At 52.3% G+C, this 22,597-nt stretch overlaps 6 protein-coding genes across 6 annotated transcripts; 4 read left to right on the forward strand and 2 right to left on the reverse strand.

Annotated features, from left to right (window-relative positions):
* Window positions 1-1,560: 1,560 nt before the first annotated feature.
* On the forward strand, window positions 1,561-4,372 carry NCU05255 (hypothetical protein; the record flags this gene model as incomplete). Its single annotated transcript, XM_956699.2, has 4 exons — window positions 1,561-2,507; window positions 2,598-2,813; window positions 3,408-3,855; window positions 4,199-4,372. The coding sequence occupies 4 exons, from the start codon at window positions 1,561-1,563 to the stop codon at window positions 4,370-4,372; spliced, it is 1,785 nt and encodes a 594-aa protein (XP_961792.2).
* A 1,008-nt stretch (window positions 4,373-5,380) lies between these two features.
* NCU05254 (ribose-phosphate pyrophosphokinase) lies at window positions 5,381-7,801 on the reverse strand. The gene is made up of 2 exons (XM_956698.2): window positions 7,447-7,801; window positions 5,381-7,384 (listed from the first exon to the last, which is right to left on the reverse strand). Exons 1-2 carry the CDS (start codon window positions 7,703-7,705, stop codon window positions 6,186-6,188), a joined length of 1,458 nt encoding a protein of 485 aa, XP_961791.1. The 5' UTR covers window positions 7,706-7,801; the 3' UTR covers window positions 5,381-6,185.
* A 531-nt stretch (window positions 7,802-8,332) lies between these two features.
* On the forward strand, window positions 8,333-10,799 carry NCU05253 (hypothetical protein). Its single transcript, XM_956697.2, has 2 exons — window positions 8,333-9,028; window positions 9,085-10,799. Exons 1-2 carry the CDS (start codon window positions 8,805-8,807, stop codon window positions 10,583-10,585), a joined length of 1,725 nt encoding a protein of 574 aa, XP_961790.2. The 5' UTR covers window positions 8,333-8,804; the 3' UTR covers window positions 10,586-10,799.
* A 200-nt stretch (window positions 10,800-10,999) lies between these two features.
* Window positions 11,000-12,698, forward strand: NCU05252 (deoxyhypusine hydroxylase). The gene is made up of 2 exons (XM_956696.2): window positions 11,000-11,766; window positions 11,850-12,698. The coding sequence occupies exons 1-2, from the start codon at window positions 11,309-11,311 to the stop codon at window positions 12,364-12,366; spliced, it is 975 nt and encodes a 324-aa protein (XP_961789.1). The 5' UTR covers window positions 11,000-11,308; the 3' UTR covers window positions 12,367-12,698.
* NCU05251 (DNA-directed RNA polymerase I polypeptide) lies at window positions 12,195-13,836 on the reverse strand. The gene is made up of 3 exons (XM_956695.2): window positions 13,183-13,836; window positions 12,825-13,059; window positions 12,195-12,753 (listed from the first exon to the last, which is right to left on the reverse strand). Exons 1-3 carry the CDS (start codon window positions 13,295-13,297, stop codon window positions 12,735-12,737), a joined length of 369 nt encoding a protein of 122 aa, XP_961788.1. The 5' UTR covers window positions 13,298-13,836; the 3' UTR covers window positions 12,195-12,734.
* A 300-nt stretch (window positions 13,837-14,136) lies between these two features.
* NCU05250 (hypothetical protein) lies at window positions 14,137-21,166 on the forward strand. Its single transcript, XM_956694.2, has 3 exons — window positions 14,137-14,869; window positions 15,002-15,182; window positions 15,233-21,166. Exons 1-3 carry the CDS (start codon window positions 14,692-14,694, stop codon window positions 20,739-20,741), a joined length of 5,868 nt encoding a protein of 1,955 aa, XP_961787.1. The 5' UTR covers window positions 14,137-14,691; the 3' UTR covers window positions 20,742-21,166.
* The last annotated feature ends 1,431 nt before the right edge of the window (window positions 21,167-22,597 follow it).

Genomic DNA, 22,597 nt, shown 5'->3' on the forward strand with positions numbered 1-22,597 from the left:
AAGTTGTCGCGGTCCGCAAACATCAAGTCTCGGGCTCTTAGCCTGCTGAGCGGGGCCAGGGAAGAGGAACGGCGGCACAAGGACGGCATGTTTCATTAAACGGTCGAGCTGGAGCCCGCAGGGACAGGGGGATCGGCCGGCCCTACGCTCAAAATGGGGGTTTGACGGTAGGGATCCCCTGTGTACCATAGCGTGTAGAGTAGAGTAATCTCCCATTTTTGATATCGAACATTGGAGGGACATAACAAACAAACAGTGCACGAGATCAACACGTGGATGGTGTCGTATCATACATATTTCTTTTTTCAAGATTGGCGGTGATTGACAGAAGATGCAGGATCCCTTCTCCGAGCGTTGAGCTTTTATCCGAAACATGAACGACACCACAGAGCTGTTGTACTCGTCTGGTGATAGTAGTGTCCATACCACCTCAAGGGAGGAAGGGCCTGCCAAGATTTCACATGCATTCCTGCTCAGCACAGCGTTGCCCTACTGGATTCTAGTGCTGAGTGGGCTTTTCTAGGAAATGACTAGTAGTGTAGCACCAACCCACAACAACCTGCAACAAGCGCGGAAGAGCGAATAACTTCACATTGAAGATTGGTCATACATACGCGGTGCCCGGTACCATGGGAAATATCTTCAGCCTCTTGTTCAAAAGCGGTGAGCAGCTGAGCCGAATCCCGGATACCTTAATTTCGCAAGCATATCCGACATCAAAGAAAAATCGTCAACGAGATACCGAGGCCGTGTTGGCACTCTTAACGATCTGCACAGGCCGGCACGGTGAACCAAGGCCTGGGGGGGCTACTCGCTATTTCCTAGGGGACCCTAGGGGGGAAAACGATGTAACCCAATCAACTGCCATTTGTGGAGATTTAATTGCTTCCTTTCCTTCGTCACTTTTTCCACTTGGGGTCTTTGATGGAGAGCCGGGGGGGACCATGACTTACTTACCCTTAACAAGTCCGACCCCGAACCCGAAGGGTCTTTTTCTACACAATGTGTTCCCGAGGACTTTAACAAGAACCTTTTCTTGTGACTGGTGAGGACTTGGGAGTTGAGGAACAGGCAAACTTGCGCCGGCGATCTTTCACGTGTGTCGTTGTTGTTGTTGTTTGCTTAGAGCAAGGGGATACTTGAGGAACAGGAGAGAGTTGACAATCGACTGGACGTCCAACAACCGACCATCCCCCCTCCCCCACTCGTTATCACGCCATCAAATCCGCGGGCACAATCGCCGTACACACACACACACTCCTTTGCTGTACACAGTACACCCATCCATTCATTTCACAGCCTCCATCCAGTTGGCTGGCTGGCTTAACAGAAAACCTACCTACCACAGCTACAGGGACTTCTCCGCATCGATCACGATTCCTCGCATTCTTCATCTCACCCGCCACGCCCAACCTTCGTTCGTTCGCACCTGACGCCTCACACACACACTCCTTTTCACCACCACCAATCGGCAATTTAACAACCACCAAAACAACCACAACAATAGCAGCAACGAAACCAACAGTACACCCTTTTCAAAAGCAAGCAACCGCCAATCAAATGCCAACCTACCTCTGCCACGGCTTCCGCTGGCAGCGCCGCTCCATCCGCGTATACACCGTCGTACAAGACCTTGACGACGTCTCGCCCGAGTGGCTGATTCGGCCCACCAGCTCGCGCTGTCTCCTGCAGAGTTTCTACAACTTGTTTGAGTTTTTGCCTTATTGCTCGCCGCATGAACCTGAGACTTGGGATAGTAATGAGGACGAGGACGAGGATGAAGACGAGGATGAGGGGGATAAGTCTGGGGAAGAAAATGGGGAAGAAGAAGCAGTAGTAGTACCGGGGAGTCGTGGTAGTCGGGGGGAGAAAGGGAGTGAGGAGCAGAGGACTCAGTGGCCGAAGCGAAAGGAGAGTCTTGGTGTGCTTAGGGGTCATGGATCCGAAGGGACTACGGGAAAGGGGATGGGGACTATGGGAAAGGAGATGGGAAAGGGGATGGGAAAGGAAAAGAGAGAGATCACCGCCATCCCTGTGGGCAGTAACAACAGGTCGTCGATAAGTCGTACCCGTACCATCAGCCGCAGTCCAAGTCTGAGACTTCCGTTGCAAGGCGTACGAACCCCGTCCAGGACGCGCCTCCAAACTACCGCCGCTGCCGCCGCCTCCGCCGCGACCACTCCTACTACTCCTACTGCTCCTACTGCTGCCATACCTGCCCCAGCGTCGACTCCGGCGTTGAGAACTGCCAGCACCTCGGGAGTTTCTTCAGCAGGAAAAGGACGAAAGGGAAAGACAACGGGAAACAGCAGCAGCAGCAGAAGGAGCGAATCTCACAGCCCCAACCGCAAAAAAGACGAGCTGAGCGCCCAACGCTGGTCAGCAGTCAAAGTCCTCGAGGAGTACGACCCAAACAACCTCGACGAAGTCTCGCGGCCTTATGCTTACGTGGCCGATCACGTGGTGCGCGTGGATGGAGCGGCAGATATTCTGGCGGAAGTGAGGCGGTACGAAGAGCGGATGCAGAGGCTGAGGCTGAAGCTGAAGGGGGCGGAGGAGAGAACAGGGGAACGAGATCCCAAGGCTAATCGTAATAGCGGCGGGAGTGGAGGGAGTGGGGAGTATCATGATGCTCTCGAGCACCTTGAAGAAAGCGCAAAGGAGAAGGAAGAGACCTGGATTGAGCAACTCCGCGATGAGCTCCAGCGTGGAGAAGAGATCAAGTGGTACGTGGTCGTCAACGGGGATGAAGAGCGCAATTATTCGAATCCGAGTGACTCGGACGATGAAGACGAAGATGAAGACGAGGACGAGTACGAGTATGACGACTCGGAGGAACTGTCTTCCTCTGAGATTACCTCTAACTACGGGACCTCCTACCGCTACGACACCACCGATGACTTACTGAGTACCTCAAAGCATCCTTCGCTCGCCGCGTATCCACCATCCGATGGCCGCCGATCTCCTCTCTCCTACACCGGATCTGGATCCAGGACTTCATCTCGCAGCGGACAATCAAAATCACGAAGCCAAAGCCGGAGTCACTCTCGAACTCGAACCCGCCACCGTAACCACAGCCGGCCGAGACACGGAAAGAAGACACGCAGACCGAAGCCGACCAAAGAACAACGTCAACATCATGCGCAGTATACACTCCAGCAGGAACTCTTTGAGAGGAATGACTTGCGGGCTTCTTCAACAACCCCAACTCCAACTCCCACTTCAACGACGACAATGGCTACAAGCACGAGAGGGACAACGCCAACAGCCGGGCAAGCACCACCACCACCACCACCACCAACAGCTATGTCTATGAGGAACACAGGGCCGATCATCAAAGAAGGGGCCGCCAGACGAGTAGTGAGCGAGGGAGAAATCCATCCAGCCTTACGAGGGCAAGCGAGAAGGTCCGAGATACCGATTATCATGGTTACCCCTACGAGGTCGACGTTTCCTGATGAGACCGAGACTGAGACGGCTGGAGCTGTCGGTGAGAAGCGAATGGTAGAGCAGCCGCAACAACCCCAACCACAACCGCAACAGCAGCAGCACCAGCATCACCAGCAGCAACAGCCACAACAGCCGCAACCACAACCACACCCCCAACCACACCAGCACCACCAAATCAACGAGACAGAACCAGGACCCCGACGCGGCTCCACCGCAAGCGCCAACCCGGACATGGGCACAATAACATCCACCACCGTCCCCCTAACAAGCAGTTTCTCCCTCGACACCAGCCCCTCCAACGCTCCCACACCCACCACCATTCCCGCCCTGTCTCTCAAACCACTCAAACCTCCCAAGAAGCAGTCCACCCTTCCCACCCTCCCCACCATTTCCACCTCTTCCCTTGTACGAAACAGGGGAAACAGACACAGCAGCACCAACACAAACACGGGAAGCAAACGAAGTTCCCTCACCACTTTACGGTCCCCCTCCTCTTGGTCTTGTCTCAGTCTTCATCTCGGTCACAGTCACCACTCAACCAGTCCTAAGGACAAGGACGGAGAAGATATCACTGGGGATGATGATGATGAAGAGGTAGTTCTTCCGCCGCCGAGACCGTCGCCTTCGCCTCCTATTCCCATCTCTGTGAATCCCATGGGGTCATATTCGTATGAACCCGTGTCGACATTACCGCCTAGACCGGCGCCGATGCCGCCAAATGGCTCTAATAATTCTAATAAGCCTGTAGTATCTCCTCGCGGTGGTGGTGGACAAACTGAAACCGGATCAAATCATAATAAAGTCCCCACTGCGCCGTCGTCCCCGGTCGTGGTCAAGATTAGTGCTGGGCCTGCTGCTGGGCCTGCTGAGGTACAGACACAGACACAGGGACAGGGACAAGCGGCTGCGAGCCCTGTTGTAGGGCAGTATGCGAGTATGATGAGTAGGACGATGCCTACGCGGAAGGGAAACAGTGGTAATGGCAATGGGAATGGGAATGGGAATGGGAATGGGAATAGCGGGAATGGCAACGGGAAGGAAAGTCGGAGGAGTAGGAGTAGTGGGAGTTTGAGGAGGTTGTTTCAGCGGGCTAGTGGGAAGGATGGGTGGATTTGATTACTTTGGGGTTTACACCAAAAGGGGGAGAGGGGGGGGGGTTGGATTAAGGAGATGGGGAAGAAGAGAGTATGTAATGCATGATGGGGAAGAAGAAAAGAGAAAAGGTATATAGACGTAGATGTTGAAAGAGTAATGCTAAGTGAAGGAAGGGATGTGAAGAAGAAGAAGAAGATTACCTATCAAAACGAAACAAAAGAACGGTTACAAGCCTGCTGGTATACTAAATCATATCATGTGTGAAACTCGCATCGATTGACAACGATATATTGTTTTTTTGGTTGTTTTCCCCTATAGAGTACCTCCCTAGTGAATCATACAAAAGGCAAGAGTGTCGTCATCACAAGAAGGGACGATCTTTCCAGTCGGTCAAGCAAGCACGGGGCCGGAGGAATGAGAGCAGCCGCGATCAAATTGATCTCTCTTCAAGTTGGGCTTCAGGGACGACGGAGGATTAGAATTCCGGGTGAGATGGAAGGACCAGATAGATCTCCCTCCCTCCTCTCTCTCGAAGAGCGGTAGAAGATGGAGGAGAATAGGCAACAAGTCAAAACCTAATATCATTCATTGGAAGACATTCAAAGTAATCTCGTTGAATGCAGTTCATGACTTCCTCCCGGTACTTTGTTGATGGCTACGGTTTATAAATTCCATCTAAGACCCCTATAAAGCGTTTCTCTTACCACCTCCGAATCTGCTCCTAACTCGCTCTTGGAAGTAGGATGCTCTTCCCTTTTTGGTGTAGCTCGCTTTGCTTCGGTTCAAACAATGTGCGAGAAGTGACTGTGGAAGCTTGGATGAATATGAACGATGAGTTGAGATGTTTTGTATTTCTTTGTGCTATACTGAATGCTCGATACTGACTGAGTCTTCAGACGACATGTGTCCTACGATGTGTGAAACATCAGCACAGTCCGCCAGGCTTCGTGGTCAAATAACCGCCCACGAAAGCTTTTACGCGGACCAACTGAGCGAGAGATCACTCCTACTACACTTGCTGAAACAAGTACGTTTACATGAAAATGTTCCCAAGGGTTCTCTTGCATCATTGCCCACCAACCTTGCGGAAGTCAACTCGTAAAACGAGTCGGAACAACGAGCCTTCTATAATGGAAATTCTTTCTACCAACGCTCCGTTCAGAACCGTTCCTGGGATGGAAATCGACTCCGGCTTTCTCGAGTGAAAGCATCGCTGGATTTTGTGATTTTGAGGGCAAGGGAAGGAAGGAGGAAATGATGACTCGTTTCTGCTGACTGACGTCAAGCAAGGCGAGGTAGAATAGTGGTAAGCAAGGAACGAACAGAAAAGAGGGAGAGGGAAAGAACAAGCTGCGCGGCGAACCACACAACAACCGAGCATATGATGTCAATTGGGGTATCTGACTGCTCGTTCCAAAAGGTCTCCAAAGACGCTTTTCCCGCTCCGAAATGTCAAGACGACAAGTGGTCTTGCGATACCTAAAATCACTCTAACGCCACGCTTGTAATCCGAGTCTCCCAACATACCTGATGATAATGTGCTTTCGTAAACAAGGTGCAACTCAATGCCCTATAAAGCCTCTGTGATGCGTCATGGAAAAACCAAAAAAAAAAAAAAAAAAAAACATGGCCATGCGATATTACTCCATTATGTGCTGGAACAAAGGCGAGATCGACTCGCCATAGTGGTTCCGACGAATTGCTTCCGCAAGGAGATACGACAAGTCAAGTACGGTCAGTTTGCTGGCGTTGCGAGCCTTCTCCTCCGGAATGGGGTAGCTGTTTGTCACGAGAATGTGATCAATGCAGTCACAATCCTGCAACTGCTCCAGGCAGTCAGCACCAAAGACGGCATGGGTGGCAATGCAGTAGACCTTCTTGGCCAGACCGCGCTTGACCACCGTCTCGGCAGCAGCGATCCAAGAACCAGGCTTGTCGATCATGTCGTCAACAATAAAGACGGTGCGGTTCTTGACGTCTCCGACAAGGGTGACCATGTGCTCCACCTTGGGGTCCTTCAGGATCTCCTCTTCCTCATCCGAACTTTCAGCTGCATCACCCGAGCCACCAAGGGCGGCGTGGTGCTGAGGAGCGAAAAACGACGAAGCGTGCGACATGGTCATCGGGTCATCTCCAGCGACACTGGTGGCTGCAGAGACGGCCGGCGACTCAAAGTCATCCGGAACGATGTGGCCTTGGACAAGACGAGCCTGAGTGACCTCGTGCGCACGCTGGTCATTGTACTCGACGCCGTCCTCGCCTTCCTCGTCAACACCGTCCAAAGCCGAGGTCGAAGAACGCAGGCGAGACGGCAAAGACTTGGCGCTGTGCATGGACGATCCGTTGGGACGGCGCGCGGGGCTTGTAGTGCCTGCAATAGGCTGGGTAATGTTGCTGACTGAGGGCTCCTCATGCTCAACTGCCTCGTTGACCTGCTCGCCGATGGGGTCCAAGACAGCATCAATGGGGTTGAGAAGCATGCTGCCAGTCATGTTGCCATTGCCTCTCTTCTTGTCGGTGGTGACCATGCCGAAGTTCAGCTTGAGAGCGTCGGCAAGCGACGTGACGCGCTTGGTGCCACCGGCGTTCTTGGACACGACGACAGCCTCTTTCCAGTCGGGGACGTTTTGCCTGATCCAGCGGGCAATGAGAGGCTCGGCATGGAGGTTGTCGACGGGGCACTTGAAGAAGCCCTGCATCTGGGAAGCGTGCAAATCGACCGTGATGATGTGCTTAACACCAGCAACGCCAAGCAGATTGGCAAGCATTCTCGCAGTGATGGCTCCGCGGTGCGACTTCTTCTTGGACTGGCGACTGTAGGGGAAGTATGGCAGGACGGCTAGAAGGGGGGGCCTGGTCAGCCTTCACACTGGATGGATTGCTGTTGAGCGGCAGACATACCAGTGATCTTGCTGGCAGAGCCTCCCTTGCAAGCAGAGATCATGATGAGCAGCTCCATGATGGTGTCGTTGATCTTGGGGCTGCCCGACTGAACGACAAAGACATCCTTCTCGCGGACGCTGGTGAGGATGCGCACGCTCGTCTCTCCATTGGAAAACTGGGTGAGCTCAGCATCAGCTGGCGTCATGCCCAGGTTCTCGCATACTTTGCCGGTGAGGGCCGGGCACGAGCTGCCCGAAAAGATGAGGGTGCCGCGCATTCTGAAAAGGAAAAAAAAGAAAAGAAAAAGAGTGTTGGTGAGTTCGGGGGAAGAAAAGTTCGGGAGCGGGATTTGAAGGGAGGAAATCCAGTTTCTTTTTTAGTTTTCAGTTTTTTTTTTCAATCCTGTCCTCGTGCCCCGCAGCGATTCAGGTAAAAAGGTGGGTCCAATGGCTGAAAGGAGGGAAGGATCTGGATCTCCCTCCCAGGCCGATGTCGTTTCGTGGGCCTGCCGTTTTTTTGTCATTTTCGCCTACAATTGCCGCAGCTTGCAGTCAGTGCGGCCCTGACAGTCCTGATAACCAAACAACACGATAAGCATACAGTGTGCGGTCATAGAGGTACTACCTATTCTATTAGGTCTATACTCATGTCCCGAGTCATCTGAAATCATACAACAGCCTGACTGCGAACATAACATTTCGGAAAAGCATGATTTACATTGGGAAACCTTCAATGGCCAAATATGATCCTACCTGAAGTGTACTGTCTTGGGAACATGGCTGTGGAAGGGCAGTGGACTCTAGGCGGCAACGATGCCTACCGCGTTCCATTCCTCCTTCCACTCTTCACAGGCCAGCTTGAAGGCAGCATTACCTACCTATGGAAGGTATAAGTATGAGCACCGTCATTGCCATCGTACTTCCGACACCGGACAGAGTCAACTGGAATGACAGCGGGAAGTGACCCTCAGATTTCAAAACAACAAACTCGACTAAATACGTTGTCGAGAAAGGACGTCAACACCATGGGCTCCCACAATCAAGAAAGAGAATATCGAAGATACCATTCGCACTGTATCACTTTACATCGAAAGACGGACTAAGAACTCACACACCAACACTCAGTCACTTCAATGAAACCAGCTGCAATTCTGATGTTTGGATGTTTCATCTACCTCACCTCAAACAATTATTTGGCAAGAGACCCTTGACATCCCAATCCCCCATCCTCTTCACAGGACAAATTTCCACACAGCAACGCCGCCTACGGAAGGCTCACGGCCGTTCCAAGAGGGACCTGAACCCATCACACCCTGGAACCGCGCCCACACAAAACCAAGCGGCGAACGAGCTTCTCCGAATCATCATCAAACGAATATGGGTATTCCACACCTCAGGAAACACTTGGAACCTTATGCGCAGCGAGGCGCAATCCAACCAAGCAGTCTGGTCATTGACGGGCCTGCACTTGCATATCACATCTTGAACCTCTGCCGAATAAACACCATCAAGAGCAGCCCCTTTGAGCAAGCAACATATGAGCTGCTAAGTCGGACTACCCTTGAATGGCTTGACCGGGCCAGAACGTGCGGCCTCACCATGTAATTCGTACTCCTAGGCCCAAACTCTCCCAGCAGCATACTAATGTTCGCCAAAGTTCGCGGATATTCTTCGATGGCTATCTTCCCACGTCCAAGACGCATGAGCGGACCAAGAGGCTCATGAAAACCTCCAAGGAGTTGCAGGGCTTTCACAGAAAACACGTAAACGGACTCACGCAGGGCCGCCCCGGCTGGAATTCCAACAGGAAAGTCGGCCTGTTCCCCGAGGCCCAACCAAGTCAAAACGGAGTGAGCCCACCGCCACCGGCCTTCTTCGTTCCGTCCATCATCGATACTCTGAGACAGTCTGAGCATTACGCCTCACAAACAAGTGTGGTGCCCGGAGAGGCCGACGTGTTCTGCGCCCAGTATGTCCGGGAGCATGGCGGAACAGTTCTGACGTCCGATTCGGACCTGCTCGTACACAATTTGGGCCCCAACGGCAGCGTTGTCTTCTTCTCGGATATGGAATGCAATGTGGCCGGCACAGAGATTACGGGCTTGCAATTTAAGAGTGCCGATATCTGTGAGCGTCTCTCTCTCCAGCCTGAGGATGGCCTTTCGTGTCTGGCATTCGAGCTTGTGATAGACCCACACATCACTTTTGAGCAAGCAGTCTCGAAAGCCAAGAGCAAGCACTCGGTCGTCGCGTATCCCGGCGCGCACAAGGAGTTTATCGAGCAATATCTCTCCCCTGAAACGGGGTCTCAGATCCCGGTCGAAGCATCCGTCACATTGGACCCCCGGATATCAGAAATCGTTCTTCGGTGTCGGGACGAGAAACCGGCAATGTACCTCCCTTTTCTCTTGGACTCTCCAACTCGAACTAGTGCGTGGGAATCGAGCAAAGACATCAGGCAGCTGGCATACGCTATCCTGCAGACCGTCACTGGATCACCAATACCGACGGTTGCCGAATTCAGGAGGCTTGATCAGCCGTCAGCCGGGACACCTGTGAAGGTGCCGCCTATTTCCGAGGTTGAGATGGACGCAGCTGTGCTTGAGGATGTTTTGTCATCAATCATCAAAGCCGTGAAAAAGCCCAAGGCAGTTTGGATGACACTATCAGTCTACCAAGACGTTGTCATGACCACCAGCCAAGGGAAGGTCCAGCCACTCAGTCTAAAGGTACTCCAGCAAGCAGTTGACGAGAAGCTCGACACCACGTCTTGGGAATCTGTACACTTCCTTGCGCAGTGCCAAGCGACCTACTACTCGCTCAGGATGCTGCAACAAATCATGCAGCACGCAGCTTCTCAGGGCAAGGGCCTATCGCCCGCCTTGAAGGAATTGCAAGATTGTTTGACCAAGCTTCCTTCTCTCCCGGATTTCCCCACCATCTTCAACTTCCCAGAGATGCTCCGACTGATCATCGACAACAAGGGACTGTCCTGCTTGACCAAGATATGCGCCGACCAGGATGATATGGTGCCGCAGCTGGAGGCCATCATGCAACCCAAGAAGCAACCAAAGTCGAACAAGCGGAAGAACTCGCAAGAACCTGAGGCAAGGCCGCGCTCCAACAACCCATTTGCGCTCTTGGATGCAGAGTGCTAATCAGTCCTCAAAACACTTCAACATAGCCCAACGATAGGTATACCCATGCCAAAGAATCTTGATGGAGACTAACCGCAACCTACCTATCTCCCGCGCCAGCTAGACGCTGCTTGAAGTTTGCCATTTACCGGTTGAGAGTCACTCCTAATGTTATTCTTTACCCATCCCTCGAGTGACGGGTGACCTTCCAGAAGCTTTGCCCATCCGAGATATGTACAGGCACCCTTGCCAAGCAAACCACAATGTGTGACTGTGAGGTGCCCCTGGCTGCGATGTTTGGAACCCTGCTGGCCAAGAGGTTCCAGGTTCCACCAAAAAAGGCTCTTATCGTTATCGCGCCCAGCAGAAGTGCCAAATGCCCCTCTAAAAATTTTAGCACCCCGCCGCCAAAGTCCCTGGAGCCCTGGGCGCATGGCGATTCGTAGGTAGTGAGTGTAAGTAGTGAGGCGCCCTGCCCGGCATTGCCCCTCGCAGCAGGTGATTCCGTCCAGTCTCAGATCGCCGTTTTCTTATCAGATCTTTTACACACGAGTCCATCGCCGTCGTTGTCTTCCACCAGAGTGCCTCCGTCCTGTTTTCTGATTCAAATCCATACATATTCCACCCTCTTGATCCACACTCCTTGTCCAGTCTTTTCGGTTTGTTTATTGGGCAATTCCAAAAAGAAAACCCAATTCCGGCAAGTTTGAACAACACACATACACACACACACACACACACACAATGTCAGCCACCATCGCCAGCCTGCGCGAGAGTCTCTGCTCCGAGACGACTCCACTGCCCATCCGCTTCCGCGCCCTCTTCTCACTCAAGCACCTTGCCGTCCAAAACAAGGGCACCGCCGACTCGCTTTCCGCCATTGACGCCATCGCCGCCGCCTTTGCCTCGCCCTCGGCCCTGCTCAAGCACGAGCTGGCCTACTGCCTCGGCCAGACGGGCAGCGATGCCGCCATCCCTCACCTGACGCAGGTGCTCGAGGACCTGCAGGAGGATCCCATGTGCAGACACGAGGCGGCCGAGGCGCTGGGCGCGCTGGGCAAGGCCGAGAGCTTGGGCGTGCTTCAAAAGTATCTCCATCGCGAGGGCGAGGACGTTTCGGTCAAGGAGACGTGCGAGATTGCGATTGATAGGATAGAGTGGGAGAATTCGGAGGAGAGGAAGCAGGAGAAGTTGCGCCAGAGGTACATTGACATTGACAACATCATATTTCTGTTCTGGCATTCTTTCCATTGGTGTGCTAACCGCAGAAAACTACTACTTCTAGTGACTTTGCCTCGGTTGATCCCGCCCCTCCCATGCCCGAAGACGACGAGAAGCAAACGGTCGAGACGCTCGAGAAGAAACTCCTAGACACTTCGCTCCCCCTCTTCAAGAGATACCGCGCCATGTTCGCCCTCCGCGACCTGGCCTCCCCTCCCGACCTGCCGACTGCCGTTCCCGCCATCCTGGCCCTGGCCAAGGGTCTCAAGGACGAGTCCGCCTTGTTCCGCCACGAGATCGCCTTTGTGTTTGGACAGCTGTCGCACCCGGCTTCCATCCCGGCCCTGACCGAGGCCCTCAGCAACCTCGACGAGGTCAGCATGGTCCGTCACGAGGCGGCCGAGGCTTTGGGCAGTCTGGGTGATGAGGAAGGGGTCGAGGAGACGCTGCTCAAGTTCCTCCATGACAAGGAGAAGGTCGTTCGCGAGAGTGTGATTGTTGCGCTGGATATGGCCGAGTTTGAGCAGAGCGGCCAGGCTGAGTACGCGTTGATACCCGAGGTTGCTAGCAAGGCGTCGTAAAAGATGGGACTTTGAGTTTCTCTTGTTGGTTCGTTGATTGCGTTCGTTGATTGCTTGTTTCTTTTTCTTTTCTGGGGCGAATCATGGATGGATGGATGGAAGGGTATTTCAAAAAGTTTATGCGTCTTTCTCTCTCTCTCAGGATTATACCAATGCGACTGATCGTCGGTCCTGACAAAAAGAAGGGGTATCGTTGTTGTAGTTGTAGTAGTTGTAACAAGGCAAAGAAAGCCGTCGTTACTAAAGCTCGGCTTGCCAATGCTGGTGCTAGTAAGCTGTCCCATATGTCGTTGGATCCAAACCAAACCAATGCGACCCAAACAGCATTCCCAATTTTGTAAATCCAATTGCAGCAATCTTCTTTGCACTCAGTTGTTAACCGACCATCTGTGTTGTACCTCGAATTAGCACAAAGCAAACCACAGCTATAATAACCGTCCGGCGGTGTCGCATCATACCTCTCTCCGCAGTCGCAGTTGTACAGAATTGTTGAGCCTTCGTCGGCACTTCTCTGCTGAACTTCCGAGTAACGGATACCGCGCTTGCCGCACTTGGGGCATTCTGTGTTGGAGTCGATTCTCTCCGTGTTGAGCTCGTGCCTTACGACGGTCTGGACGATATCCAGCTTCTGGCGCAAAAGCGAGGGGAAATCGGACGGCTTGGACTTGGTCACGACGGTTCTGGAGGGACGATCTAGAATGAAACCAAGAAAGATGGTCAGTTTGTTCAAGTTGCAATCCTCGGATGAAATAAAGCTTCTTCTTGAACACCGTCTTCTGGAGGATATTGACTGGGTAAAGTGAATTGAATGCGCACCTCTGTTTTCGGCACCGCAGCATTCACAGTGAAGAATGTTCTTTTCGCTGCCCTTGGAGACGGGCAAGAGGTTGCCGCAGTCTGTGCAGAAAATGAGGGATCCGATGGCGGCCATTGTTGTTTCTTCTTGGTTTGTGCCGGAACGGTGGTCAAGGTACTGTAGGTTGTCTGATCGATGTCGGCGGTTCGGTTAACTTGAAGTTTTCTGTTGTTTCGTTCTCGCAGTAAACACCGGCGGACTTCAAGATTTACAACGGGCCTGCATGGAGACGATCAATGGCACGGCAAAACCATGGCAATTGATTGGGCGCGCAATGGAAAATTCCACTGGGGGACCCTCCTGGCTTGCTTCCTGGCAGGCAACCTAACTTGCTTGGCAGCGAGCAATGAAAGCCGGGGCAGGCTACAGGCACCTAGACGTAGGTACTTTAGCATGGGCGATGACGAGTGACGGCGGAAGGCACAACCGCAACAAGGGAACCATCCATCCACGCTGATGACACGGCAGGTGGGACCAAGGGAATCTGCCCCCCCAAGGCCCCATATCCAGCGCAGGCCGCGTGTTTCTGGCGCTGAGTTGGGTTCAAGTTGAATTCGTAAATTGCAAGCCAGACATGGAGACGCGGCAAGCACGACCGAGCGCGCCAACACGCCTGGGGTTAGGTAGGTAGGTAGTGTAGCTGGGCAAGTACGGGACGGCCACGGCACGGCATGGCAGGTGCTAGCTACCTACCTGTGCAGTACCGGCCGGGGTTCGGGGACTCGAATTACAGTAAGTAGCGTGACCGCGCGCCGTGCCCACCAAGCTCACAGGGCTGTTTCCCGTGTTGGCGTTGTGCGTTGCCCGTGCCTGCCCAGTGCCCGCCCTGCTTTGCGGATCAAATCTGGGGAAGGGAAACATACATTTGGATCCATTGGACTTTCCTTCCCTTGAGTTCCAATTTGGGTACAGTACCTGAACTTCACCTTCCTTGAACCTCAACATCGACCACACGTACTTACCCACCTCTACCTCTCTATCTTTAATCGTGCCCGATCCCACCTACCTTAGCTATTTCTATCTGTCTGTTGACCAGTCCCCTCACTCTCAGGTTCTGTTCAGTTGTTGGTCCGAACACATCGAAGCGACGACATGGACACACTACCTGTGCCTGCAGCGTGATTTCCTCTTTTCCTCAACCACCATCATCCATCTTGTCTTCTCCAACTAGTCCATCCGACGCGCCCAGGCCAACACTGACCCGCCGCGGGACAAAGGCCCCTCCTCCGCGACTGCCTACACGATTCCGCCGAAAGCAGTCGGTTCGCATGGCAACAACACCTCCGGCTCTCGTCTGAACTTTGGGCTCCGGGTCCTGACGTGGTACTGCGTCTACTACTGCCGCCGCCGCTGCTGCTGCTGCTGCTGCTGCCGCCGGTGCCCTCCGGCTGGGACGACATTTGCGCCGGACACACCCAACCATCCAAATCACCATGCGCTAATGCTGCTGTCAAAGTGATCAAGCAACAATGGCATACCAGCATCCATACCACCACAGCATGGATCCCAACGCCCAAGACTACCATGGCTCCCAAGGCGCGCCGGCGTCCTCATCGACGCAACAAGCTGTGGCATTTACGAGACCTTTTGCCCTCTACGAAGCTCTGCCCTATACGCCTTTCACCTCGATCGTGCCTTTCGACCCAAGTAAGATCAAACCATCCCAACTCTGAGACACTCCATGTTTGCTCCTCCCCCGTATATCGTCATGCCTATCTCCTCTCCTCTTCGTTCCAATATCGTCACGCGAGTCCTAACCATTCATGTCTTCACCTCTAGGTATCTTGCCGACACCCTCGATCGGAGCTGCGTCGCCCGCCCCCAGCTTGATCGACCTCCTCAACACTCAGGACTTCGATGGCCTCAATCAAGAACTTCACAACACAGGTCCAAGCAAACGCGTTCAGCACACACTCAGTCAAGTCCAGCACTTGATAGAGAGGGCGAATATCACAGAGTTGTACGTTTTGACGAGGAAGTGAGGAAGAGTCAGGACTGACCACCTCACAGCAAATTCAAGATCGGGCCGAAAGCACCAACCAGCGGTAGTTCCTCTACTGCTGCCCCAATACCCTCGTTGGCTTCGACACTATCTCCATTCTCAAAGATGGTTTACGAGCAAACGTCAATACCGTTCAGGTATCCAACGCCAGATACCCCCGGCATGACCTCTACTACAAATGGCCAGCAACAAAAGATCGAGCGGACTACGCCCGTCCTCGTCAAACAAGAGTCACCGGTTCCTTCACCGAAAGTCGAGCATAGAGCTGAGAGACATACTCCAACCAACACCCCAAAGAACCGCCAAGCGTACTCGCAGAACCGGGCCCGGTTTGAAATAGTGTTACCTACCAGGGCCGAACTGGAGAGGGCCCAGGCGGCTCTTCAAGCCACTTCGAGCCAGGGAATCGCGTCAAGTGAACCACCAGTCTCAACTCGGCCATCCATTTCTCAGCCTCCGCCTCAGTTTGCACCCATACAGCCGGCACCCCTTCAACCAGCACCACAGCAGCCTACGCTCTCGGCGCCTCCCGAGTTAGCTGCACCCGTGCCTCCGAAACGGCCTAGTGAAGAGGTGGCTGCTCCTGCTGCGCCGACTGCTATTGTTAGTCCGACAAAATCGACCTCTCACCCCCCCTCCAACTCCCAACGACCAGCTGTTGCTATTGCTATTGAGCTGCCTCATGCGCCTGCTTTTAACAAGAGTGAGTATATGGCTGTTCCCGATGAGCCTGACGAGCCGGTCAATCTTTCGGAGCGGAAACGGAAACGAGAAGACCTAGACGAGGAGCTATATGGGGAGAGCCTGGGTTTCCAGCAGCGAAGCAACGCTGCCCTTCATGAGCTGAGAATTTTCCTGCAACAAGTTTTCGAGGCGGAGAATTACGCTGTTCATAATCGTACATCAAACGAATGGGTGCTGCTAACTATTGATGGAGAAAGCACGCTATCTCCAGTGTGCCAGACCAAGGCCCAAACGCTATTGGCAAAGGTCATTTCGCTGAACTGTTTTCACAAAGTTCCGCTCCAAGATCTTCTTCGCTTACTACGATTGTGCGAAAACGCCTTGAAGCAAGCCGACTCTCTAGAGATCAAGGTTGAGGAGTCATGGGCTCCCGCGGATGTTGATTCGTGGATCCAGCAGCTTCCTGCGTTAGAAACAGCTCTCAAAGCTGCCAGGACAGCACTACGCATGATGTGTGGAGGGCGTGAGGATAAACAGCTATACTCGGAGGATACAATCGATCAGTCACTTAATCTGTTCAAGAGGGTAATGGACGGTATTGTGATTCCGGTTGCCGAGTTGAGGAGTTCCGATAACACAGCAGAGCTCTTCAAGTTACTTTCTTCCCACAAAAAGAGGATCGCATCACTCTTCAACGACAGCCAAAAACTGTTTTCGCAGATGTCAGTACTTTTGGCCAAGATTGACACATCAGATACGGTCACCAACACCCTGGAGTTTACGGCTTCACAATTGATTTTCCTCGAGACCGCTCACGCAGAAAGGGAGTCGGTTCTTGACACTCAAAAGTTTGATGGCTTCCGTCTTGTGGCTATGGATATGTTATCGCAGATCTTCCATTTGAATCCAGCCCAACGGCAAGGCATCTTTGACGAGATTCTGACATCGCTAGAAAAACTGCCACTGGGAAAGCGTGCTCGGACGTTCAAGCTGGTTGATGGAAGTAGCATACAGCCGGTTTCTGCATTGATCATGCGGTTGGTCCAAACCAGCGCAGGACAAGTTGATGAGACCAAGACACACGGAGGCAAAGCTCTTCGCTCAGATGGTGATGATGAAGAGGACGAACTGGCAGGCGCAGTGACCAGTGGGAAGCAGCTGTCCTTTGTCATTCGTGATGAGGACCACGGCGCAATCCAGCATTCCACTGCAATCCAGGAGCTTACCGCTCTTGCAACGCCCTTGATGGACACGGCGAAGCGGAATGCTTCTTATGTTGTCAACTTCATTGTGAACCGTGCGCTGACGTCCACCAAATCTGGCGATACTCCATATCGTAACCTTCTCGATCTTTTCGTGGAAGACTTCACAACCTGCTTGGACAACCCAGATTGGCCGGCAGCCGAGCTTCTGCTTCGTCTGCTGAACTTCATGATGGTTAAGCTTGTGGAGGGTGATAAGACAAGCGTTACCGCCAAGAACATGGCCCTTGAACTGATGGGCACCATGGGCGCTGCGATCTCCAAGCTTCGCAGTCATGTCCGGAAGACGGCGAATGCGTTGGATGCTAGGGATGCGGATGAACTGGGTCTTTTCCTGTCAGATCTTGCTGCCTCAGCACTGGAACTGCGATCACGTCCGGAAACAATGGTTGCTTGGGTTGGTCCATACCGGGCGACCTTGGAATGGCTCGAAAGCCGCTTCACCGAAGATCCGCATCTGGCAAGCGCTATCAGCTTCATCATCTCGGATTGGGGTACAAAGGTTTGTGTCGGGTATGATTCTTGCGAAGATGATGACCGCGAGCGCGATCAAGAGTTTGGCAAATTGGCCTACAGATTGCGACAGATGATCCAGGACCGCCGATGGCTCTCGAACGAATACTCTTTTAAGAAAGTATCACCTAACCAGGCCAAATTGTCGTATTCCGTCACGTTGTTGCGGTCGCAATTATGCGAATCCTTCGGCGCGATTCTCAACATCTTGCTCGGTTCGATGGCTAGCGACCAGCCGACAGTCAGGAGCAAGAGTTTAAAGAGCATCAATCAGGTCCTGGAGACGGACCCGTCTATTCTCGATGGTGATTCTGTGGTGGTCCAGCTTATTCTGCGCTGCTCAAACGATTCGTCAACCCAAGTTCGAGACTCGGCGCTCGGCCTTATCGGCAAATGCATCAGTATGAGGCCAGAGTTGGAGACCAAGATGATCGGAACTGTGGTGGATCGCTTCATCGACGCTGGACCAGGAGTCAGGAAGCGGGCTATGAAACTCGCCAAGGACATCTACCTTCGAAACAAGAGCAAGGCGATCCGTAGCGCTATTGCAAACGGTCTGCTTCACCGTGTGCAGGACCCAGAGGAGAGCGTGAGGGACCTGGCTCGCCAGGTTATCGAAGAGATATGGTTCATCCCCTTTCAGGAGGGCGAGAACTCTGCATCATCTCAGATCTCCTTCTCGGATCATGTTGCCTTGATGGTTCAGACGGTCAAGCAAGGAAACGTGACCAATGTCTTGGACAAAGTCTTGCAGACTCTCCTGGCCCCGGATTCGAAATGTGCGGCGGCGTCGTTGGAAGTCTGCAGAAAGCTGGTTGCAAGCATGTTTGAGCTGGTGGACAATCCTGAGTCGGGAGATTCGTCTGTTCCTTCGGGTCGCGATGCTCTAACCGTCCTTCAGATTTTTGCAAAAGCTGATCCGAGCCTTTTCACGTTTGAGCAACTTCGACTTCTCAAGCCTCATATCGACAGCATGAACAGCAGCGAAGATTTGGTTGTGTCGCGGGCAGTCGTTGTCATCTACAAACTAGTTCTCCCACAAGTCTCAAGCGTGCACAACGAATTCCTTACGGATGCTCGCAACAAACTCTTGCCTGCTGTTCCAAAGGTTACAAGGGTCTTGCTCGATGATATCGTGGCATGTCTCTGGATCATTAGCGAACGGTTAAACAACTCGGACAATCTCGCAAGACTCGTGTGCTCCAGTTTGGTGGCCATAAACCAGATGCGCGTCCAGAATCCGAACAAGCCCCTGGATGGAAAGCCGAGACTGCAATTTGAACGCTACTCGCTGATCGTGGGTATGATCGGCAAGCATTGCAATCTTGATAGCCATCTTGAGCTTTTCAAGCAGAAGCTTGGTCTTAAGATGACAGGGTCTTCGATATCAAAGCTTATGGTCGATATCGTGGTACCATTTGCGTCCCATATTCAACCTTTGGATGTGAGGAAAGCGGCACTCGACTCGGTTGGTCTGGTGTGCCAGTCCTCGCCTAGGAATTATGTGGCTGCCAATGTCTACACAACATTCCAGCAAGTCTTTGACGACCAAAATCCAGCGCTGGAATCGATGGTCTTGCGTTCTTTCCGGGAGTTCCTCTTTACGGAGGAGAAGAGATCTGAACAGGCTCCGGAAACTGCGGCTGGTGATGGCAAAGGCAAGAAGAAACGCGAGCTGACTGTGATTGGAGGCACAAACTACGATGATGTGGCCAGTGCGACCACTCATCGGTTCCTCAAGGAGATCATTCGTATTGCCACTGCGACTCAGGACGAGCACGCTTTCTTGGCAGTTGAGGTCCTTGCCAGCATTAACCGTCAAGGTCTGGTTCATCCCAAGGAAACGGGCGTGACCTTCATTACCCTAGAGACTTCGTCTAACCCCCGTATCTCTGAGCTCGCTTTTCTGGAGCACAAGTCACTTCATGGAAAGCATGAAACCGTTGTTGAACGCGAATACGTCAAGGCCATACAGTCGGCCTTCGCGTACCAGCGCGATATTGTCAAGGATCCGCGTGGCGCGACAGTCAACCCATTCACTCCCAAGCTGCATCTTATGATGGAGGTGCTCAAGATTAGCAAGTCGAAGAATCGTCAAAAGTTCCTGGAGAAGCTCTGCACTCAGGTGGACTTTGATGTGTCGAAACTCGAACTAACCGGCGAGGAACTCCCTCCTCATGTGCAATATGCCCGCTTCATCATCGAGAACATGGCCTTCTTCGAGTACATGACGGTAGGCGAGCTCCAATCCACCGTTTACACGATGGAGAAGCTAGTCACATCAACCGGGTCAACTATTGCGCAGGTCATTGAGTCGGAGGTTTTCCAAGTCCGCATGGACGCTATTGACGGTCCCGCGCCTGAACCTGAGCCCACACCAGCACCTGCGCCCACATTTGGAGAGCAGCCTAACGAACAACCCATGACGTCTGTTCAGCCTGTCCAACCAACACTCCCCGATATCGACATTCAGCGCCTCCGCCAGTTGACAGCAGGGTCCATGATCCTCCTCGCCCTGTGGGAAGTCCGCACTTACCTCCGCCGGCTATATAACATGGGCACCAATCGCCGCGAGCAGAAGGCCAAGATTCAGGGCAAAGACCTCTCTCGGCCACCAGTCAAGGTCCAGGGCGTCACCGGCGACAAGGTCTGGGAGGAGATTGGTACTGTCATGACGGGTCTCATTTCGCGCGAGCGCATGATGCAAACGTGCAAAGCGTTCGTGGAGCTTATGAATGTCGACAAGGAGTTCCTCGTTCAGGATGAAGATGAGGACGAAGATATGATGGACCCCTCGACGCCGCCGAGCGGGGGTGAAGAGGATGACTACGATGAGGCAGGCCCAGCCGCCGGTCCCGGGAGGGGGAGAAAGAGGAAATCAAGTGCCACGGGTCCCAATGGATCACCCGCTCCGAAGAGGAGAGGAAGGCCACCAAGAAGCAATTCCAAGGGGCCACAGGGGCCGCAAGGGCCGCCGAAGAAACGCGGCAGACCTAGAAAGAATCCGTTGCCCGAGGCGAGCCAACAACATGACGAAATGGAGGCAGACTGGCTCTGATATTCCTAGTTGGTCTTTTTTTTTCTTATGGTCTGCATTGTCTTGTGGGTTGGTGAATTCATGACAGACAGACGGATGCATTGCGTCGTTAACATAGATATCTGGAGAGACGTTACCGGTGCTTGCCGCGACTTGCTTTTTGAGATCGAATGTTAGGTGGTTATCTCGGTTTTTGGAGGTTAGTAAAATGCACAGGCAAGGCGATCAAAGGCGTAACGGGAAAGGTGAATGTTTATAACTTGACACCAGGGCAGGCATCAGTGGGATCAATGGAAGTCAATTGCAGCATATTCATTACGTAGCTCCTTCTATGTATACTTTTCTGGTACTGAGATGGGTTTCGGATCTTGCGTTCAAGGTGTTCACTCGAGGACTTAGATAGGACGATCAGCCTAAAGAATCTGAAATTCATCACTCGCCTGGGGAAGAGCTTTGAAATGCTCGGAGTGAAGTAACGTGTCCAATCCAGCAACTTGAAGCAAATATGACCACTCAAGCATCGTTCACACCTTTGAATCCTTTGCTGCGTCTGTTAGTCTATCGTATGGCTACATCCTACTCACTCGAGCAAGGCTATTAATAAGCCACTGTGGTGCTTATACAGAGCCGAAGTAGTGTCGATAAACCTAAACCGGGTTGGTTTCTCTCCACCCAAGTATGTTTTTTTTTTTTTTTTTTTTCCTTTTCTTTTTTCCTTGGAGGTAAAAGAGTCAGCTGGCAGGTGATGATTGTCGTATGCTACCTGCTGCTGCTATATATACTCAAGAATTCATTGGGTATTCACGGGTTTGGACTTCTACCATAGTTCTAGCTTGCGATCCGGTACTGAAGTGGACTGACGGCAGTACCGTACTGATAAAAAAAAAAAAGGGGGGGGGGGGGGGGGGGGGGGAGAGGTCGTCGTTGCTGGTTTAGTACTTTCATTTGATTGATAATTGGTTGGAAGGATCATCCAGAGGAGTATATTATAAGTGACTACCTACAAGTGATTGCGAGACGAGGTTGGGGGGGTCGGGGAAGGTAGGTAGGTAGGCAGGTAGGTAGGTAGGTAGGTAGGTGGGTAGGTAAGGTACAATCTACATGTTGATGAATGCACGAAAAGTGAAGTCAATCATGAGATGCAGATATTTGCATACATATATATATATATATCGTGCGTGATTCAATGGACGGTCTTCTCGTTCTGCTATATAAGATAACTAAATGAAGGCTGACGAGACGATATCGGCGTTTAGTTAGGTTGGCAGTCAGGCAGTTAGCCATGATGATTATGTATCTGGTACTCGACGAGTCGGGCACTCTCCCCTTTTGAATACCTGATTTCCCCTTCTTTTTTTTTTTTTTTTTTTTTTTTTCTTGGTTCTTTATTTTTCTTCGAATTTTTTTTTTTTTCTCTTCCAAGCTATACCGCTACAAAGAACCAACCGAGAGCATTTCAAAATTAAAACTGGGATGAAAAATAAAAGCAAATTTGATAGGACCGCGGTGAAGCGAGACTGGAGGGAAGGAAGTCCCCCCCCCATTTATATTGCAATTGCAGACAAAATTGGATTCTGAAATGGCTATTCTTGCAGAGAACTGCACTGCACTGCACTACATTGTAAAAATGTTCGATCCCGTGATTGTATACCTCTCTCTCTCTCTCTCTCTTTCTCCTGAGGACTACTTAGGTTATGTGGATGGTATCTTCGCTGCGGACTGAAGTGTGTGTGTGTGTTCTCGAGTGAAGTTCAAGTTCAATCTCGAAGCATTGGGTACTAGCACAACGGATGTAATGGGGGGATTGTAATTGAATGTAGTGTCTTTAGGAAAGGAAGGAGCATTATCTACGTACGTACGTACTATGTACAGTACGG

This window comes from Neurospora crassa, linkage group IV (genome assembly GCF_000182925.2).
Source record: "Neurospora crassa OR74A linkage group IV, whole genome shotgun sequence".
Lineage (NCBI taxonomy): Eukaryota > Fungi > Ascomycota > Sordariomycetes > Sordariales > Sordariaceae > Neurospora > Neurospora crassa.

What these genes read in the sequence shown, in the direction of transcription:
- NCU05254 (XM_956698.2), bottom strand. Translation starts at nt 7,705, where the DNA reads ATGCGCGGCACCCTCATCTTTTCGGGCAGCTCGTGCCCGGCCCTCACC. An exon ending in CTCTGCCAGCAAGATCACTG is followed by an intron (nt 7,385 to 7,446) that starts GTATGTCTGCCG and finishes CCCCCCTTCTAG; the next exon opens with CCGTCCTGCCATACTTCCCC.
- NCU05253 (XM_956697.2), top strand. Translation starts at nt 8,805, where the DNA reads ATGGGTATTCCACACCTCAGGAAACACTTGGAACCTTATGCGCAGCGA. An exon ending in AGAACGTGCGGCCTCACCAT is followed by an intron (nt 9,029 to 9,084) that starts GTAATTCGTACT and finishes TGTTCGCCAAAG; the next exon opens with TTCGCGGATATTCTTCGATG.
- NCU05252 (XM_956696.2), top strand. Translation starts at nt 11,309, where the DNA reads ATGTCAGCCACCATCGCCAGCCTGCGCGAGAGTCTCTGCTCCGAGACG. An exon ending in CAGGAGAAGTTGCGCCAGAG is followed by an intron (nt 11,767 to 11,849) that starts GTACATTGACAT and finishes TACTACTTCTAG; the next exon opens with TGACTTTGCCTCGGTTGATC.
- NCU05251 (XM_956695.2), bottom strand. Translation starts at nt 13,297, where the DNA reads ATGGCCGCCATCGGATCCCTCATTTTCTGCACAGACTGCGGCAACCTC. An exon ending in CTGCGGTGCCGAAAACAGAG is followed by an intron (nt 13,060 to 13,182) that starts GTGCGCATTCAA and finishes GTTTCATTCTAG; the next exon opens with ATCGTCCCTCCAGAACCGTC.
- NCU05250 (XM_956694.2), top strand. Translation starts at nt 14,692, where the DNA reads ATGGCATACCAGCATCCATACCACCACAGCATGGATCCCAACGCCCAA. An exon ending in GATCGTGCCTTTCGACCCAA is followed by an intron (nt 14,870 to 15,001) that starts GTAAGATCAAAC and finishes CTTCACCTCTAG; the next exon opens with GTATCTTGCCGACACCCTCG. An exon ending in AGGGCGAATATCACAGAGTT is followed by an intron (nt 15,183 to 15,232) that starts GTACGTTTTGAC and finishes ACCACCTCACAG; the next exon opens with CAAATTCAAGATCGGGCCGA.